The sequence below is a fragment of the Stegostoma tigrinum genome, chromosome 4, assembly GCF_030684315.1.
Source record: "Stegostoma tigrinum isolate sSteTig4 chromosome 4, sSteTig4.hap1, whole genome shotgun sequence".
Lineage (NCBI taxonomy): Eukaryota > Metazoa > Chordata > Chondrichthyes > Orectolobiformes > Stegostomatidae > Stegostoma > Stegostoma tigrinum.
This window is the reverse complement of record NC_081357.1, coordinates 100,550,247-100,572,139: the sequence shown is the minus strand read 5'-3', so window position 1 is coordinate 100,572,139 and position 21,893 is coordinate 100,550,247. Positions and strand designations below refer to the sequence as shown.

General features: G+C 37.7%; 1 protein-coding gene across 1 annotated transcript in view; it reads left to right on the top strand.

Moving 5' to 3' along the window:
* The first annotated feature begins 273 nt into the window (after positions 1-273).
* mlip (muscular LMNA-interacting protein) overlaps positions 274-21,893 on the top strand; it is a 155,540-nt gene continuing 133,920 nt past the window's right edge. Inside the window, 4 exon segments of the mRNA XM_059645705.1 lie at positions 274-407; positions 639-790; positions 7,006-7,152; positions 9,435-9,830. Coding sequence (XP_059501688.1) covers positions 761-790; positions 7,006-7,152; positions 9,435-9,830 — 573 coding nt within the window. The 5' untranslated portion in view covers positions 274-407; positions 639-760.

Sequence of the window (21,893 nt, the reverse complement as noted above, 5' to 3'; positions counted from 1 at the left end):
ATCACCTATGTCAGCAACAGTCTTCGAAATTCTGTTTTCAAAACTGTGTGTGATCCTGATGCAAGTTCTTTGCTCATTCAGATATGCTTAGAACTTTATCATATGTTAAAATACAGTGATTCCTTACATAATTAGATTCACTAAATGCTCATTTGGAGTCACCAGTATTCACACCCACAGCATGACATTTTCAGACGAGGAATTCTTTAGGGCTTGCATAAAGCCCAGTCAGTAATTTCCATAAATAGAACTTGTCAGTACAGTCCTCTTGTACAGCTTCAGCATTACTTCTATACAAATTATTATTTGTTGCACTCTGTTTTCTTTTCTGCGGTGCTTTTTCCATTCAGTTGGGAAATGAAGGTTGTGCTGTAAGATCCACACCTAGTTCTCAAGTTACAGAGCAGGTGAAAGTTTGAGTAAATCATTAGCTTTAAGTGATTTGTGTCTTCACTAATACCCTTCCCATTGGTGTGTTATTCTGTAGGATGTTGTTCTACAGTTTGTTTTCCCTGTTATGTGTGTAAAGAGAAATGAAATGTCATACCCAAGTTATAAATTGCAATGTTCATTTTTTAATGTTTAACCTAAGCTATTTAGTAATTGACAAAATATGCATCAACACAATATGTATGCAGTGACCACCCTGAGGACCATTTACCAGCTAGTTATAAGAATGTGTGGAAAACTTATGTTAGCGATAAAGTTTGGAATTGTACACAATGTAAGTCAGCAAGTCTGTGCGAGAGAGATTTACTGAATGGAATCATTCATGACGTTCAGGGAGAAGGTGAGTCAACAACTTTATTTCCAGAAATTTTGGTTCATTTGTCATTATTGAATTTTCAAGAGTGCATTTAACATAACCATCACTTGTGATCACAGAGAAATGGATGGTTGCAGATTGTTTGCCCACTGCCTGTCTTTTTTATTAATCAATGAAAAGATACGTCAGATAGTAGTGTAATGGGTGAACAGTGTTCTGTGTATTTTATGCCAAAAGTTTAAAACTGGTTAGAATGATATGTCCTGCTGGCAGTGGAAAATCCTGATACGTTAAAGATTATTGGTGTGGTTGTGGCTGTTTTGAAGGCACTGTGCATTTATAATTGAAGGAATATCTTTTCGGTTGAGTTGTGGAGCAAGTGTTGAAAGTGAAGATGGGTACAGTTGAAAATTTAGTTGGTGGCTGTCTCCCTATCTGACTGTAGGTAGTAACAATTACTGCTCTGTGTTCTCCCTTTATGAAGAGGTTTATGGTGAGTAAACCTCCAAACATAGAAAGCAGGCTGCTTGGAACTTCTGTAATTTTTGCCCTAGTGCTAAAATCGTTTGGGTTGCTTTTTTCCCATGGGTGTTTCAGCTGTATGGTTTTTAAACTTTTCCATAACAGGAGTAGCAATGCATCATTTTGTTCACTTGTGTGCTGTAGGAGATGGTCCCTCTCCAGTGGATAGTTCCGTAAGGCATCAGGGTAGCTTCTTTAGAGCTTATGATTTCTGTAGTCTCCTGTTATGAATGACGGAATGCAAGGTGCGATTGTAATAGAGGGAAGTTTTTTTTGTTTATTGTCCTCTAAGGTGATTGATTTTAATTGGAATAGATTGGAACAGAGGCAGTAAGGATTTGGTACAAAATCATAAATTGCTGGAAAAATTTAGCAGGTCAGGTAGCATCTTCAAGAGAAAGCAGAGTTAACATTTCAATTCCAGTGACCCTTCTTCAGAACAACCCTTCTGTTCTGAAGAAGGATCACTGAACCCTAATCCTTAACTTTGCTTTCTGCCCACAGGTGCCTGACTTGCTGTGTTTTTCAAGCACTTTATGATTTTGTTTCTGATTTCCAGAATTTTGATTTCCAGTTTTTTGGTTTCTTAATAAGGATTTGATTATGGTTCTATAAATAATATGTTTGATGGAAAACCCCAGCTTTTGTACTGTACCTAATCTATGGTATTAGAAACAGCAAAGGATTTCCTGCAGGTAGCAGAGTCGTCATTGGCTGCCTTAACGGAAATTTCAAACCCAAGGTCAGTGATTTTGTGAGTAAACTGGAGGTAGCATTGCCTGACAGAGCTAAAAAGGCAGAGATTATTGAGGTACACTTGGCTTTAGATGAATCACACAAACCTCTGAGTATTTCAGGAGCTGCAGTGTTGGAATTGGGAGATATTCAGTCACAGTTAAAGTGGTCGAAGCATGATGTGAAAGTGAGAAAATCAGTGATGATACAAAAAGTTAGGAAAGGAAGATGGAATTATGAAAACAGGAAACTGGAAGGAATTAGAAGCTCAAAGGGAAAGAAAAAAGAGAAAACATGCATATAAGCTAAAATTGGTGCAGTTGAAACAAGAGATTTCACATGCTGATATAGGCTCTGATGGAAAGAATCTGAGTCATAAATTTTGAAGTATAGTAAGAAAATGTTTAAGTTTCCATAGGCTCCATCAAAATTTGAGGAAATAAATGTGGTGGCATTCTTCATATCATTGGAGAAAATAGCCAAGCAAATTTACTGCCCAAAAGACCATTGTTTATACCAATTGATAGGTAAAGCACAGAAAATGTATGTTTCATTGCCAGAGGTGGTGTTTTTGGCATTGTGATGCAATGTAGAAAACTATATTGGTTACATATGACTTGATGCCTGAGTTGGGCAAAGGTCCCAGAATTTAAGAAAGCTGCTTGAGTAAATCCATATTGAATTTGAAAGGGTTAAGCAAAGTAATTTTGATGAATAAAAGGATTTAGATTAGATTCCCTACAGTGTGGAAACAGGCCCTTCGGCCCAACAAGTCCAGATCGCCCCTTGAAACATCCGACCCAGACCCATCCCCCCCCTATAACCCACACACCCCTGAACACTACGGGCAATTTAGCGTGGCCAATCCACCTAGCCTGCACATCTTTGGACTGTGGGAGGAAACCCACGCAGACACGGGGAGAACGTGCAAACTCCGCACAGACAGTTGCCTGAGTCTGGAATTGAACCTGGGTCCCTGGTGCTGTGAGGCTGCAGTGCTAATCACTGAGCCACCGTGCCGCCCCTATTTTGTAAGGTGAAGCAATATACAAAGCTCTTGGAGAGATTATTTTCTTCGAGGAATTTACAAATTCACTATTGTTCATATTAAGAACTCATGCTGAAGAACAAAGGTGGTAATAATGATTGACTTTTGCGAATTAATTCATAAAACTAATCCTGTTTTTTTAACCCATCACCCTCATACATTCAGAAGGGATAGAAAATGGGGGAGTGAAAGTAAGACAAGTAACCATGAGGAATGGACAGGTAGAAATGCCTCGAGGTCGCCTCGTTAGATCTAAAAGGGAAGTACTGAGGGTAGAGGGGAAAGCACAACCTGAAGTGTTTCCAATGTAACATGTAACCTTTGTTTGGAATGCTGGAAGTTGAAAGGGAAACCTGTAGGAGTTAATGGAGTTTCAGAATGAGTCTGAAAAGGAAACTCAGAAAGAAAGGCCTTGTATCAGATTGTAGCTTCAACTACAACTAAGTGGCTAGACGTGTGTCCAGAAGAAACCCAGAGGGTAGATGAGAGACATGAAGAGTTTTATTTAAAGGCAAAATTGAAAGGAAGAATCCAAGCCAATTACTATTCTAAGATCCTTGGCGGCTATTCAAGCTCTTGCTGGTAAAACATTTTGTTTTCCCTCCAAAGAGTTCATTGAAAGCTGAAGTGTTTGTAAATGGGATAGGTGGAGAATATATTCCAATTTCATTGTACAAAGTCCATTTTTAGAATAACCTGTGTCTGGACTAATGGTAGTCAGGATAGTTTTTTTAAAAAAAATCTGTGGATGGAATTGAGTTACCTTAAGGGAATGATTTGGCAGGAATGGAGTTTATAGCTTCACCTATAATCATGGGTCTAGCTGAGGCAAAAGAAACAGAACAGTTGCAAGAACAGATTCTGTGAATTTTTCAATTGTGTGTCATGACCATAGTGATGACTATGCAAAGTCCATCATCCAATATCATAGTAATATCACAAGCATATATTTCTGTAGCTGAAATTCTGCTTAAGAATGAGTATAGTTCAAAATACATGGCATGTCTTTGGTTATTGAGGGTCAGGAAGCAGACCCAGAGTTAAATACGTTAAGTGAAGGCAGCTCACAATGAAGCTGAGGCTGAATGGGTTCCAGAGTGCTACCCTATCATTGGATGAGAAAGTGAAGTCTTCCAGGATAAAGCAGCCCATTCAATTGGCACTAGATCCACATGTATGCACACCCTCCACCACTGACATTCAGTAGTAGCAGTGTGTACTATCTACAAGATGCACTGCAGAAATTCATCCAAGATCCTCAGACAGTACTTATCAAACCTACAACCACTTCCATCTAATAGGACAAAAGCAGCAGATACATGGAACACCATCACCTTCAAGTTCCTCTCTAAGCCACTCACCATTCTGAATTGGAATTATATTGCCGTTCCTTCACTGTTGCTGGGTCAAAATCCTGGAATTCCCCCTCTAGTGCCATTGTACTTCAAACTACAACAGGTGGACTGCAGGAGTTCAAGAAGGCAAGTCGCCACCACTTTGTGAAGGGTGCCTAGGGATGGGCAATACATGCTGGCCAGCAGCAATGTCCACATCCCAAAAATAAATACATTTTAAAAATTCAGCATCTTTGATACCTATACCAGTTTTGAAGAATCATTTAGTTGAGTGTCAGTGGATCATGTAAGACCGCACCAAAAACAAAAAGCAGGATGTCAAAATTCCTACTAATTATGCATGTAACTGGTCAATGCCCAGAGGCTGTTTCTGGTAGGTTCACTTCTACAGCTGACTTAAATTATTCTGATCCCAGTGTTGAACTTAGGACAGGCTAAGAGTAACCTGATTCAACACCTCTCAGACACAACGGTGAACCATAGCAATAAGACAAAAAATATGGCCAATTACATGATATCATAGCAAGAGCTTTGTTCTGTGACTAGCTTTCTTATACGTAATGTAGACTTACTCCATGCTATAACAATACTATGGCTTTAAGAGGTGTATTCTGTCCTTTCTTTTTCAAGAAAGATTTTGAGTCACAGGTGTAGAGTTATCTCCTCAAACCCAATCAAGCAAACTGCTTATGAGGTTTTCAAAAATTGGAACAAGAGAAGCAGCATGAATGGGTGGAGTCAGGTCCTCACAGAACCAGGGTTTTAGTTTAGCTTTCAGCAGTTGTTGGGGTTTTGAAGCTGCCATAAACTCTCCCTACTGCTGCAAAATGCTTGAGTTTTCTCTCTCTGCCTACCAGAATTTTCTCTTGATGTTTTTTCCTTCTTGATGGAGAAACATTGCATGTGGGACGGTCTATTTGACTGAACTTGCCTTTGCTAAGAGTGTATTTATGGGATGTTATTATATTGGAACAGTTGTTATTTAGTAATTAAATAATCTACTATTCTGTTAAGTTTTCCAGTAGTGTTAAAGTTGTGCCAATTCTTTTTTGCTTATAGTTTAATTGTGGGTAAGAATTAAACGTATTTTGTTTAAAGCTGAACAGTCTGCTCATTGAATTACATTTGGAACACAATACATTATACTTGCTTTCAAATAAGAGCAAAGTTAGGGTCTAAGCTATCTCCTTGAGATATTTGCAGGGGGCTTGGTCTGGGCAATAACAATACAAAAAGGAGGGTGAATGATCCCTTTTTGAATTTTGCAGGTGATACGAAATTTTCTAATAATAAATAGATAGGAGGTTATTAACAGGCTTCAGGAGGACATGAACTGGAGAAATGGGCAAAGACATAGCTGATGAAATGTAATATCGAGAACTGAGGCATTTTGGAAGGATGTTTAAGAAGAAGCAATGAAAACTGAACTTTATGATTTTAAAGGGTGTGTAGGATCTGACACACCTGGATCTGTAGGTACCCAATTTTTTTAAAAGCTGGTAGGACAAATTAAGAAGCTTGCTAATGGGATTCTTGATTTAATTAATTGAAGTATCGAGGAAATAAGCAACGCAATTTGAACATAGTTTTTTGGAACACTAACTGGACATTGGCATTATCTTCAATTCTGGGATGGTGCCTTGGATGGGGAGTTTCAGTTATATGGGAGATTGGAAGACCTATACTTGATCTCTTTAGACCTGAGAAGGAAGGATTTGATAGATGCTTTCAAATTCATGATTGGTTTATTGGATTAAATAATGAGAAACTGTTTCTAGAGGCTGACCAATCAGTATTCAGAGCACAGATTTAAGATGCTTAGGTAAAGAAACAAAAATGAAATGGGGAAGTGTTTAATAATTGGTGCAACTGAAATGTTCTACATCAAAACATTGTGGATGCACATGCAATAATTACATAAAGGAAATTGAATAAATATTTTGAGCAAAACTTGCTTCACTGACAGAACAGAGAAGTAGGAATCTATCCAGTAGTGCATCCATCAAGCTTCACTCACCTTTCCCAATGCTGGTGGTGTTATCAAAGAATTGGTTTTCATCATAAGAGTCTATGCTATTAGATATTGCAGATTGTAAGAAGGTGTCTTTACAAAGGTTTGTGTCTCCTATTTATAAATACTTACACTGAATATTGAAAATTACCTTCTTACCTGGGGCTTCATAAGAGTAATTTTAGAAGCCATTTTCCTGTTTTGTCCCAATAGCTCTGGAACTTTTAAATTTGGATCTTATCTTTGACTATTTATCATCTTTTTTAATACTGTATCAAGCTTTTATTCTTTGTGTCTGTGTTGTGTTGTACTTCACATTAGATTGGGAAGGTTGTATTGACTGTGTTTGCTTGCATCGAGCCTATCCTTTATTCAACATCAGATATGATGTTTTGAGGAGTTCTTTTAGCTATGGCATGGGAAAATGTCCTAAAACCAATTAAAAAAAAGCTTAGTAATATAAAATGTACTGGTGTTCATGGTTATCATAAACACACATCACCTTTGAGAGGACTGGAATAGTAACAAGATAATTATTTGCTTATTTATTTATATATTAAATTTATAGGTCATTGCAAATGAAACAGCCCAACCTCTAGCTTTCACATTTATACCAACTGTTCAAAGACTGCCAGTGCACATTCAGGTCATCAATACCATCAGATCCTCACCTTGGCCTGAAAAGCAACAACAGCCATCCTCGGTAATGAATGAGGTAACATCATAATTTTCAACATGCATTTTTTTTTGTTCCGCTAAACAGATCATTTTATTAAATAACTTTCTCCACACAAACTTGAAGTCTTAATACAGATTGTTTGTACTCTTCTCTTAATATTAGCAGCAATGATATCAATTCAGTGTGTTTGGCTCAATGCCTTTGTTGCCTCGCTGTCTTGATGTATGCAGATGGCCATCATATCAGACGCTACATCGGGTGACTATCCTAAAATAAATACCTATTTGCGTTTATCATGTTTTAAATGGTTTTACTATGTTGAAAATCAAATTAGTATTACTTTATTACTGTATGTTCTGAGATGACTTTTGATATGACTTTTCACTGGGATAATGCTTGTTCACAAATGGCTGTGATTTATAGATCTTTCAGTTCTAATCTAATCTAATCTAATCTAATCCATATGGTCTGTATCCCTCTATTCCCCGCCTGTTCTTGTGTCTGTCCTAGTGCCTCTTAAACTTTGCTATCACATCTGCTTCTACCAGCTCCATTGGCAGCGCATTCCAGATACCTGCCACTGGCTGTTTAAAAAAACTATTTTTGCACACCTCCTTCAAATTTGGCCCCCCTCACCATGAAACCTGTGCCCCTAGTATTTGATATTTCCACCGTGGGAAGTAGACACTGAATATCCACAGTATTCATAGTCATAATTATATTGCATGAAAACGGACTCTTCGATCCAACTAGTCCGTGCCGATGATTTTCCCAAACTGACTTGTCCCACTTGTCTGTGTTCGGGCCATCTCCCTCCAAACTTTTCCTATTCATGTGATAATGGGAACTGCAGATGCTGGAGAATCCAAGATAACAAAGTGTGGAGCTGGATAACACAGCAGGCCAAGCAGCATCTCAGGACCACAAAAGCTGACGTTTCGGGCCTAGACCCTTCATCAGAGAGGAGGGTCTAGGCCCGAAACGTCAGGTTTTGTGCTCCTGAGATGCTGCTGGGACTGCTGTGTTCATCCAGCTCCACACTTTGCTATCTTGGATTCTCCAGCATCTGCAGTTCCCATTATCACTATTCATGTACCTATTGAAATGTATCTTAAATGTCGTAACTCTGCCTGCACTCCACCACTTCCTCCGGCAGTCGTTCACACATGAGCCACACTCTGTGTAAAAGCATACCTCTCATGCCCTTTTAAATGCTTTTTCCTGTCATCTTAAAAATAATCCCCCTAGTTTTGAACTTCCCCACGCTAGGCAAAGGACCTTTGCTATTCACTTTACCTATGCTCCTCATGATCTTAAACTTCTATGAGGTCACCCCTCAACTACCTATGCTCCAGTGAAAGAAGTCCCAGCCTACCCAGCTTGTTTTTATATCTCAAACCCTCTATTTCCAGCAACATCCTGGTAAATCTTTTCTGAACCCTCTCCAAGTTATTAATATCCTTCCTGTTCATGCCTGTCATAATTTTATATACATTTATCAGGTCGCCCATCAGCCTCTAATGCTTTAGCAAAAACAATCTAAGTTTGTCCAACATCATCTTATAGCTCATAAAGCCTAAACCAGAAAACATCGTAGTAACCTGTTTTGCACCCTCTTCAAAGCTTCCACATCCTTCTGAAAGTGCGGTGACCAGATCTGCACACAATGCTCCAAATGTGGCCTATGTAATGTTTTATAGAGCTGAAAATATGATTTTCCAACTTTTATATTTGATGCCCCAACTGATTAAAGCAGATATGCCTATGCCTTCTGTATTCACTTGTGTTGCCACTTTCAGGAAGCTATGGACCTGCACTTTAAGATCGCTCACTGCATTAATGCTTCTAAGGGTCCTGCCATTTACTATATGATAAGATGATTTGATCTTGCAAGTCTTCAGTTTCCAACGCCCTTAAAATACTACTTCACTCTGCCACAGTTTACATCTCTACTTCCAGCGCTGATATATTCCACATAAAGATCTTCTCAAAGCTGCTTGGTACAAGCCATAGCAGTTGGCGTCTTGTTGAAACTTCACAGTTGCTTGACATTTATTTTTTGATGACTTCTCACTTGTTTTGGGGAAGGACTGGAATGGCATTTGATGTTCCTTTGTCTATGGTGAAACCCAGTTGTTGGTCACCTAAAATGACAAGGTCAAAAGAACCTGTCTACCTTTGTGCCTGACTACTTCTACCCCTTTTAATATGTATCTTTTATGCATTAATGCTGTGTTCTGCATATTCATTGTCTAATAAACGTTATCATCTAAATCTAGGAGGAAAAGAAATAAAACTATTGAAAACTTTTCTTGCAGCCTTTGCATATCACTGAAGAGCTGCCCTCAGCAGGTGTTACAATGGCAGATACTGTTGATAGAGGAAATCCTAGGCAACAGTTGGAGATAAGCCAAAGCAGGTCGAATGAGGGAGGGGATGTATCTTCTCAAGAAGCTGGATCGTCTGAAGGGATTTTCAAAGCTGAACTTGTATTCTTGGCAGATTCGTGTGGAACTAATGGTGATCATTTTTCAAGAGAAAATGAAGCAGAAGTCAACCTTTCAGCAAAAAAATTACCTTTGTCAAGCCTGTCTCCAAATCGTTTTGTTGATGACAAGAATGGGAGTATTCAGAAAGAACTAATAGTGAATGAATCAAAGGCCTCTATGTTACAAAACACTGAGCAGAAGGTGGACAGGAGTCTGCAAGAGCCACTCTTTCAGGCAAGATAGCATTTTTATTCATTCAAGTTTTGTTACTTTCATTTAAATGAAATCAAATATTCAGTTGCTTCTTTCGCTGTCAGTGAGTCAAAATCATGGAACTCCCTTCCTAACAGCACTGCGGGCGAACCTATACCCCAAAAAGGTCTTCAGTGATTCAAGAAGACAGCTCGCCAATCCTGAAAAACACTTTGGGATAAGTATTAAATGCTAGCCTCACCAGCAAAACCCATATCCCATGAAAAAATAAAAAAAAGGAAACTTTTAACTATTTAGTATCTAACCACAATATTGATAGATATTGCTTGGGAAAGGGTCAGGATTTGTAAACTGTGCATTGTCGATTAAATTCTGTTGAGTTAAATCGAATTAAAATGATGGGTTGACTCAGTCCTTATTTCTTGTTCTGCTTTTATTTCGATGTTTTAATGAAATAGACAGGAACAGGATCCTCTAGCTGTTCCAAATCTTTAATCAAATCCTTCCTTTTTATATATTCAAATATTCTACTTTTCCCTTAACTCCATGATTGGTTATAAGTTTCTGCATTTTTTTATGGTACATTAATCATTTCTTGACAGATCACACTGAGGGTTAGCAGTAAATTAGTTTTCAAGCTCTTAATTTAGTCAGTAGCTGAGTTCACCAATGCCCTTGTCTTCAGCAAAACATTCTTGTATGTTCCAACTATCCTTTCCTTTCTCTTGATTTATTTTTTAACTAAACCTCTTCATTCCCATGTTTAAACATTTGGAAACTGTTCACAATGTTAATGAAGATTATTTGGGAATAAAACAGTTAACGGATAGAGTAAACAGACAAAGTAAAGATCAATGATGAATGGTTACTTTAATGGAGGGAAGTATGCCAAAAATTACAAGAAATTTCTTCACCCAGAGAGTGGCGATGCTGTGGAATTCACTATCTCACAAAGTAGTCAAGGCAAAAACATTGTATGATTCTAGAATGAATTGGGAATAGCACCCGGATCTGGGGGGATCAAAGAATATGGGGGAAAAGCAGGAACAGGCCATTGTGTTGAATGACCAGCCACGATCATAACGAAGGATAGAGCTGACTCAAAAGGTGACTGGCCTGCTTCTGCTCCCACTTCCTATGTTTAGTTACCAGAAATATTATTAATGGTCAAAACTGGGGAACTGCACACATTGTTAGTGGATTTAACTTGGGAAATAGGTAGTACGATAATAGACGGAGCTTGGGAACTACAGTGTGTTAATGGATGGAGCTTGGGAACAACACAGTGTGTTAGTAGATGGAGCTTGGGAACTGTTTGTAGTATGAGTGGGTGGAACTTGAGGACTACATAGAGCATTACTGGACAGACCTTGGTTACTGCATATGTTGTTAAGGAACAGAGTCTGGAAACTGTGAACAGTGTTGTAGTTAGTACTGTAGTAGACAAAACACATTGTGTTAATGGACATTTAGATAAGGAACAAAGTAGAGATCAGTGATGAATGGTTAACTTTTAGACTGGAAGGATATATGAAGTGGTGTCTCCAAACTGTCAGAAATAGGGCCACTGTTCTTTTTGATCTATGTTAGTGACCCAACTTAAGTGTACATGGCCTAATTTCCAAATTTCCGATTATCTGTCATTTGTAAAAGTAGTAAGCAACATGAAGATGTTTCTAAATTTCAGGAAACTGTACTGATGAAATGGGCAGACACCTGACAAGTGAAATTTAATAGATCAGTTGCAAAGTGATGGAAAGTTTTGATTGTAAGAATGACGAGACTACAGACTCAATGGTACAATTTAAAACAGAGGCACCTGAGATTCACATTAGAAATTGTGAATGTGACAGGGCTGGTTCAGATTGTTTACAAAAGAAGCATATAGAATCCTTGGAATTAAAATGATGAGCTTGAATCAGAGAAATTGTAAAATCCTTTTTATAGACTTCAGCTGGAATATTGCATTCAGTTTTGACTACCACAATCTGAAATAATTTTGAGAATGCAGCAAAAGTTTAGAGGTAAATTACTAGAATCATACCTGGGATGATAGTCTCATGGAGAGACTGGGGAGGCTGTAATTGTTTTCCTGGTGCACAGAAAATTTAAAGGAAAATTTAATTCATGTGCTTAAAATCAGGAAGTACTTAGATAAAGTGAAAAAGCTATACTTAAGAACGAGTACAGAATATATCTAGGGATAATAACCAGCCAGATCAAAATCAACAGCAAGGTAGATATTCCTACTCGGGTAAAAAATAGAAAAACATCTAGATGCCAAAAATATAATAATGACTATTTTGGATGGGATATAAAAGAGATAAATTTGCTTGACAACTTTACTGAATGTTTGACTACAGGGAGAATGTTGACAAGGGTAATCTATTGGAAGTGGTAGGTATGGCCATTGAGAAAGTATTGCATAATAGCTAACAAAAAAAGTTACAACTTGACAAGTCTGGGACAGATTACAGAACTGATAGCTACTTGGCTACAAGATAAGGCAGAGATTGTTGATAAGCTAACCATTCAGAGAAGGTCGTTTTCTATCAGAATAAGTAGTGGGACCAGCATGCTTTCTAGATTTGGTGACAAGCCAACAATAAAATTGGAAAATGGCATGAAGAAACTTGCAGAATAGGCATATAATTTTACAATAAATAGTAACATATTGCATTTTAAAACAAAATAAGAAGTTCAGCAATTACAAACATATGAACATTAGGGAAATGATGGTGTAGTGGTAATAGCACTAGATCAGAACACCAGGCTCCTGACCTGGGGACATAGGTTTGAATCCCATAATAGCAGAAGATGAAATTTTAATGCAGTGAATTCTGGAACTTAAAAAAAATACAATCTAATGGTGGTCCCTTGAACATTGCTGATTGTTGGAAAAATCCACTTTGTTCACTCACTGAAGTTCTTTAGGGAAGGAAATCTGCAATCCTTACATGGTTTGTCCTACGTGTGACTCCAGATGCACAAAAATGTAGTTGACTCTTATCTGCCCTTTGAAATGACCTTGCAAGCCATTCATTTCAGGGCAGTTAGTGATGATCAATAAATTCTGTCCTTGCCAGTAATACCCACATCCTGTGTATACATAAAAGAAAATGACATTCAACGCAAGTGAATCCCCTCAGCCTGCTATTCCATTTGATAAGATCATGGTTCATTTGATTTTGGCCTCTCTGATTTCTCTGCACAGATGCTGCCAGACCGACTGAGCTTTTCTAGCAATTTCTGTTGATGTTTCTTGTTTCAAGCATCTCCCAGTTCTTTCGGTGTTTGATTGAGGTCTCCACTGTTTTCTGTTTATTCCCCTAGTCAGTCAAGAATTTATTGAACTCAGCCTTAAAAATATTCAATCAACTGGCTTCCATTGCTTTCTGGGGGAGACAATTATAGAGTAATATTCTTCTGTGAGAAACAAATGGCTATAAAAAAATCACTATTGTACTAATGAGACCCTTAATTAGCCGTGTTATTACATTACATTTTCCTAGCTTCTGAAATGTTGCGTACTTTCCAGTTCTAGCCTTTGTTATTTTGTAGCTTTGCATTGGTAATGACTGTCAGATCATATATATTTATTTCTATTTGAGCCGATAATTATCTGTTTTGTTGTGAATACGTCTATTCACATTCTGGGCCCTTAGCTCTGCCTTTTAAAATAGTTTTTGCAACTTCTGGACTTATCTACAGGTGCACTCAATCAGTTTGTATACTCTGTGCCTTCCTGCTATGTTCCAGTTATCATCATGCTTGTTGCTACCTTGCTGTCTTGGTTTGTCTTCCCCTGGTAATTTTTCACATGTTCCCTTATCTATTACTCCCATGATTTATTTTAAAACCCTTAAATGCTCCTAGTAACAAAACTCAACAGAACATTGCCCCTAGCCTAGTTCAACGTGACGGCCTCCCCAATTGTACTTCTCCCTCTTTCCCCAGATCTGGTACCAGTGTCCCAAGAGTCCAAACCCATGTTTCCCACATCAATCTTTGAGCTGCACAATTTGATAATCATGTTTACTCCATGCTCGTTTGCTCATGGCTCCAAGAACAATCCAAAGATTGGCACCATTTGGAGTTCTGTTTTCAAATTTAGCACTGAGCTGCCCACATTACCCAAGTATTTCCACTTTCCTAGTTCATCTATGTTATGTTACTTTACTACATTTAGAAAGATTTAGTAGAATGATACAAAAACTGTGAATTTATATCCACTGAGTTAGGATTAACAAATTGAGTTTCTTTGTTTTAACTGAACTGCGAAAGCATGGACTGACTTGGGGACATTTGAAATAATGAATGCTTTTGATAGAATGGATACAGAGAGAGTATTTCCCCTGATAGGTGAGATCCTGATCTGATGTCATCAGTCTAAGGTAGACAAAAGTCAAAAATCAACTAAGGAGGTTCGAAAAGGGGCTGATGAGAATTTGGAGCTTGCATTGTTGCAACTGCTTCAGTTTCACTTAAAGGAAAGCCAAATGAGCAAGCAGGCGAGAACATACGTTTTTGGGCAAAATGGGAGAGGCTGGAATGGTGCATAAGCATGAACAGGAACATGTCGATTTGGCTGTGTGTGGTATGTGTAATATAAAGTACAATAAGCAAGTGATATATATTTAAGGCTACTGGCAAAAGAGGTAGAGGTGAGAGAAGGAATTTTTTTAAACCGAGTATGATTTGGAATGTACTCTCTGTAAAGGTAATTGAAACAGATTCAATTACAGAATAATAAGGGGAATTGTATAAATACCTGAAGTAATAAAAATCACTGGTATATTTGGAAAAGTGGGACTAACTGCTCAGCTGTTTTGAAGAGTTGGCATAAGCATGATTGGCCAAATGTAATTGCGTTCAACAAGAATTAATGAATATCTGAGGACTTCGCACAATGATAATGGCTAATACATGGCACCTGTACTCAGTTTCAATGAATATTACTTAGAACTTTGCACAGCATTGATGGATATTTCTGAGAATACTGAACAGTGTTGTGGGAATTACTTGTTTCATACTTAAAACATTGAACTTTGAACAAGGGTTTTGGGTGCGAAAGTGGAGGTTTATGACTTTGCAACTGTCAAACTTTGCATAGCTGATGGTTACTGACGTAGATTCTGTCTAGTAGAGAGATTATATGCCTCCAGGGGAAATACATAGATTGGCAGTGAATTCAAGTTGCTAACTCTGCCATCTAATGTCATTTGACTATTCTAGTGTTCTGTTTGCCTCCTACTTTGCCTGTTTCTCAAACTTGATTGTGATTCTCGTACACAAGTGTGGATGTGATAACATCCAAGTGGACTAGGTGGTTTAAGACAGTGGCTAACTGCCACCAGTTCGAGAGCAAATAAGCAAGGGCAGTAAAAGTTGGCCTTGCGTACAAGAGTTGAGCAAATAAATGGATCTCTTCTGCTTGGCCACTCATCATCACCCTTGTGCTTACAAAGCTATATTAGTGCTCAGTCTGGCAGAAAATCAGTTTCAAGGTACTCATTCCTGGTTTTAAATCTCTCCATGCCTTTGCCCTATCCCTGAGTATTTTCTTCCTCCAGCCTAGTAATGCTGTAAAATCTGTGCAAATCTCCCATTCTAGCTTCTTTACCATTCTTGACTTTCTATAGTCCATTATTGGCATCAGGTACCTAAGCCTAAACTTCGAAACTTGCTCCCCAATCCCCTCCTCTTCTTCTTCAATCTCCTTTTATATGACTTTTCCTAAAGCTATCTTTTTGATCCAGTTTTTGACCACTAATTTGCATAACTCCTTATGTTTGATAATGCTGTATCTAATATTGTTATATTGAATGGAGTTTGTGCAATATCATTCAAAGAGTACTGCTCAAACATGCTGACATCCCATGAACTAGCTTATTAGCATTAAAAATATTATTCTTGGCATGGACATTGCTGGCAGGAATTAGTAGAGCACTTTGAAGCTTTTAATGGGATTGATTTTAAAAATGTTTATTTAAAATCATCCTAATGATTAGCCTAAAATTTCAGCTTGGTCAGTTCATGTCATTAAATTCACCTAATCCAGTGAAATTTGGATGGGCATTTGGGGCATGTTATTTTGAAAAATCAGTTTCATTCCTGATTTGTTTTTGAGTCAATTCTAGTAACAAAATAAATTCAAACTTAGGAAATGTTTTCATGGCTACATGTTTCCTGAGATCAGCTTGGCTGAGCAGCATTTGTAAGCAGTATTCACTGATCTGAATTTCGTGAAATGTTTACTGATTTAAATTTTGTAATTATTTGTATATATTTTAAAAAAAACAGTTTTGGAAGCAAAAAAAATTAATTCTAATGGTAAAACTAGCAATGTATTCATGCCACAGAAAATGAAATAATAATTATACTTAATTCTGCTTCAGGCTTTGAGTATTTAATTCACAAAGGCTTACAAAATTTGGGTTTAAATTACTTTGATAACCATTGATAATTATTGTGCCACGATGTGAATTTTTTGAAGATATCACAACATTTGCACAGGACAGTTAGTAAAATTCAGGACCAATTAAAATGACCTTTATATTAACACATCTACGCGAGTAATGCTTGACTTCATGTAAATGTCAACTTTAAAAATCTGGCTAAAAAGATCCAAATTCTTTGTACTCACCACCCACTTGCCGTTGAAGTCAAACTCATCCTGGTGCACACCTACTGTTTTAGAATAGCACACCATTGAAATGCACTCTGGTAGAGCTGTTGCTATGGAGAAAATCCCAATAATGATGATTGACAATTGATTTCCAAGTTTTCTTTAAATTTTAAGCCAGTCAAGTTGACTTTGATTGGTCCAGGCACTGTTTTGAGAAAAAAAACCAGTGAATGCCTGTGATAATGGGAACTGCAGATGCTGGAGAATCGAAGATAACAAAGTGTGAAGCTGGATGAACACAGCAGGCCAAGCAGCATCTCAGGAGCACAAAAGCTGACGTTTCGGGCCTAGACCCTTCATCATGTCAGCTGTTTTAAGGTGGTCAATCCCTCGTGTCATCACATAACAATGTGTAGTCACGATTGCCACCTCATTGATATGCACTGTTTCCTGGCAATTTTCTGAAGGGCACCGGCCTGAAACATGAACTTTCCTGCTCCTCTGATGCTGCCTGGCTTGCTGCATTCCTCCAGCTTGACACTATGTTACCTCTGACTCCAGCATCAGCAGTTCCTATTATCTCATTTGGTTCTATGGTTGTCTTACGATTCATGTTATGATACCTGGTCCCACGTTCTCAGGAGAGATGGACATACAAGATAATAAAAGGGCCTTGACAGAATTGGTACTCAGAGGTTGTTTCGCTGGGGTGTCTAGAATTCTGACACAGTCTCACATTAACGGATGAATTAATTAGGACTGAGATGAAGAGAATTTTTTTTGCTCAGATATGAGTCTTTGCAAATTTCGACTTTAAATGGTTGTGGATGTTGCAGCATTGAATATATTTCAGGTCGAGATGGACAGGTTATTATTGCTGGAAATTCAGAGGATTGAGCAGTAAAGTGGATTTGAAGTTGAAGATCAGCCAAAATGGTACTAAGTGGCAGACTCATGATATGCTCTTCCTATTTCTTATGTTTTTAATTGGCATTTTTTCTCCCCCCACCCCTCCCTGCCATGTTAGAAGTAACAACTTCATGGACAGCACATATTGTATGCTATTTTGAAAGTAATACAAGTAAATCACTATTCCACTTGGAAAGACAGTTTGGGCCTTGAGTAGTGATCCAGGAGGAGGTAAAAGGAGATATTGGATCTCCTAATCTTGTATGGGAAGGTGCTCTTCTACGAGTATTACAGGACACTGAAGAGTGAATTATGAGGTACTAGAAATACAGATAGCTTTGGATTGCTGATCTAGGGATGAGACAATAAGATATGTTTGGTGATACATTGCCCTGGAGGTAGTGGAAATAGCATAGGACTGTGCTTTAACAATAAAGGCAGTTGGCTGGAAGGTGAGACTAAGGAAGCTCCTTCCTGCGGGAAGAGAGGAAAGTCTTGGAGCACATGGCTAGGAAATAAATGGACACAATTGGGTACAAATATCAAACCACAGTGTAGGATATAACTTGGTTGAGGAAAGAGGAAAGTGTATCAGATGCATTATGAATGAAGATAGCGATGTTAGAATAGAGGTTATGCAGAAGTTGGAAAAATGGAACTCATTATAATGACTTAGGGCCTTGGCTGACAACATCTCAAATCACTGTTTTGACATGGTGGCTTACTGTGTTCGCTCTGAAATAATAGGTGAAGGTGATCAAATTGTGAGGACAGTTTCAACCAACTGCTAACTTTTTGTTTGACCCTCAACTGTCAAATTTATTTCTGAAACTCCTCATTCCTACTTCTCTGTATTAATTTAGGCTTCTCCAGAAAGGAAAGAAAACAAGTTTTACCAAGTATACAAGTCCAATAAGATATGGTCACTATTGACTTTGTTCCTGTTCTGCAGATTACCTAAAAACTTTCTAAATTATTGACCTGTTGTAAATGAATATGATTCAAAGAAAGGTTCTTACATGAACTTTAATGATTCTCCATCCCTCTCTGTATCTACCTTGTGGATAATTCTTCTTAATTATTATTATCTTTCATTAGCCTTTAATTGTCCCAATCCCAGTTGATGATAGCCAAAACAAAAAGTGCTGGAGAAGCAGAGCAGGTTTGGTGGCATCTAAGGAGAGAGAAACAGAATTAATGTCTTCAATTCAGTATGCCTCTTCGTCTGAACTTGGAGTCTTATGGAACTCAAAGTTTTGGCTTTGTTTCTATCTTTACAGAAGCCATTGGACCTGCTGAACTTTTCCAGCACTTTTTTTTGTTTCCTGTGTCCACAGTATTATGTTTTATTTTACTTTTATTCCTTCGGAACAATACAATGTGGCTAGTTTTAACTTGATTGGCTTAATGTCAGTTTCTGACTGGGAAATGCCTCACTGCATTGTTGGTTTAAAGCGCAGGGACTAGGCCCAAAACGTCAGCTTTCTTGCTCCTCTGATGCTGCTTGGTCTGCTGTGTTCATCCAGCTGTACGCCTTGTTATCTCTTACTGTCACATGGGCGCATTAACAGTTTCCATGTTGTTTCATTATTAAGTAGCTGAGTTTATCTGGGACTTGTTCTTCAGTGCAAATTCAATGTGCAATTTCAAAAATAATGCAATAAGGAACATTTGTAACTTTGCACCGCTGTGATGCCACATATGCCTGGTACAAACTATTGTTGTTTGTCCAGGAAAGCACTTTCTGTCCCATGTGGCTATAATCTCATAGGGTGGAATTATCTTAGAATGTTCATTGGTAAAGATGCAAAAATCTTCAGGAGAGAGCTGTCAATTTATTAATCTCATTCATTTTATTTCATTGTAATATACGTTAATGTTGAATTGGTATATTCCATTGAACTGTATCCAAGGTGAATCATTCCAATTCCCACTAGTTGGTGTTTCTTTCCTATCTCTATCGCCTACCATCAATCGCTTCCTCTTTTACATATTTATGTATCCCATTAATTGCAAACGTATTTCCTACATGAGTCTCAGAGAATCTTTACTGACAAATGCAATTACCTTCTAATATCTTCCAAACAGAAATCAAGCTCTCCATTTGATCTTATATGTTTGATTGTCCTTTATCTTAGATGACCATACATTATATAAGGATAGTCTTATGTTGTTATATATTATTTCAAAATTATTCCAAATTCAACAAGCAGTACTGTTGAGCTAACTTTGTTTAGTTCATCTCAAACAAATCTTATTTGTGTGCTTGGGAATCACTTAGATTGATTTGCATAGTTTTATTTGAAAATTTGATTATCCATTTAAAATGGCAAATACAATTTCCTTTGAGTGCTTGGAATAGCAACTGGTATTATTTATTTTATCAATTCTATTTGAAGAAACAGTTATGACCATGATTTGTAGGTTTTAAAAAGGTGTTTTTACATCAGAGGTAGTAGTGTTTATAATCACTATGGAGGTAACTTCTGTATCTCTCATTCTAAAACTCTTGGTTTTGGAAAATAATAAATGGCTTAAATGGTTAAGGCCTGATCTTTTAAAAGCCAAGCATTTGGAACATAGAACATAGTATATAGAACATAGAACAGTACGGCACCAGGACATGCACCTTGCCTCTGCCAACAATGATGCTATTCTAATCTAATTCCACCTGCCAACACATAGTCAGTATCCCTATTTTCTCAGGTTGTTTGAATCAGTCTAAATACCACTTAAAACTACCTATCATATCTGCTCTTACCACCTCCCTCTTTGTGTAAAAAGAAACTTCCGTTCCTCTCAAATTTTTAAACTTCCCCTTGCTCATCTTAACCCTATGTCCCCTAGTATTTGACATTTCTACCCTGGGAAAGAGATGTTGACTATCCACCTTAACCAGGCCACTCATAATTTTGTATACTTCTAACAGCTTGCCTCTTAGCCGCTGACGCTCTAGCAAAAGCAATCTAAGTTTGTCCAATCTCTTGTTATGGCTAATACACTTCAATTCAGACATGATCCTGGTAAACCTCTTGTGTAGCTTCTCCAAAGCCTCCACTTCCTTCCTATTATGTGGCAGCCAGACCTGCACACAGTATTCCAAATGTGGCCTGACCAAAGTGTTCTATGGTTGCAACATGCCTTGTGAAATTTAGTGCAAATTGTTACCAAGCTGTACTTAAATTCTCAAAGCTGCACAATTTATTGCTTTACCATCAATGCTCACATGAACCTGCACAAGATTGTCTATTGTTTAAAAAAAATTCATTGAGCGTCCCAACAGGGTTAGTTTGTCCAACTGTACCTGTAAAATTATGAACTTAAAATCAATAATGTACAGTATATTGATATATACCAATTAAAAAAATACATGGTAGATTAAAAAGCTGTCAACAAAAGGGATTATCTTCACTCTGTTCGCAAGAAGGCAGTGAACTCCTTGCATACATGCATTTGCATCTTTCCTTTTACATAAGCTTTTTCAAAAGTCTTGTCATTTCAAAAAGAACCCATTACCTTTCCAAGATAACAAGGTGCTGAACTGGACGAACACAGCAGACCAAGCAACATCCAAAGAGCAGGAAAGCTGACGTTTCAGGCCTGGACACTTGTTGCTTGGCATGCTGTGTTCATCTACCTCTGCAGTTACTACCATCTCTGAAACAATTTTAACCCCACTACCTTTACAAGCTGTTTCTTACAATTCTTTTGATTTTTCTCTTCAATTTTGCCCAGATTTTATTCTTTAAGATTGAAAACAATATCAACTATAAAGGAAAGCATTCTCATATTCAAATCAGTGAAGGCAGTATTTGGACTTCTGGAGTAACGAAAACTGTGATATTTTCATATGCACATTTTGTCTTGTGATGATTGACTCTTGATTTTTTCTATCTTTCCCTACCTTGTAAATTTTTGATTGCAAGTCCAAGCAATTTTCAAATTTTTGCTGACGACAAAATCTCTCTACTACAAAATAATGTGGGAACATGGCTGTCTTCACAGAGTGGGAGGGAAAGAATTCAGTTTTGCACCTCCATGTGCTATGACTGAGTGGGGGACTCTTTGAAGAGCATTGGAAGTGTGAATCAGTCTGTTGCCAATACAGCATTCTTTGAAGCTTCAACATATTATAAGGCTGTTTTTTTAAAATTTGAATAAGCTTGTTCTGACAGCTAGTGTTGTCCTTTGTGGTTAGCTGACATAGACTTCCTAAATGTTCCAAATCTAGTTTGGAGACGATAAAAGCTTCATGTAACTGCTCATGACTCTGATTAGAGCCAAGGAGCACAGAGCTTGAATCACTTCATAGTAAAGAACACAGACACTTGTAACAGGCCACATATTTTCTTTTTGGAACTATAGTATAAACTGAAATGAAAGTTGATCTGCTAAAACTGAGATAGCAGGAGTGTTTTGCAAACCAAAAATCAAGTGTGGCATATTTTGAGCTGTGTGATACAATGCTGCTTTTTGAAGCTGTGAGAAGAGGAGTTTGAGACTGAGCAACATTGAGAATCTTTTAAGTTGAGAAAATT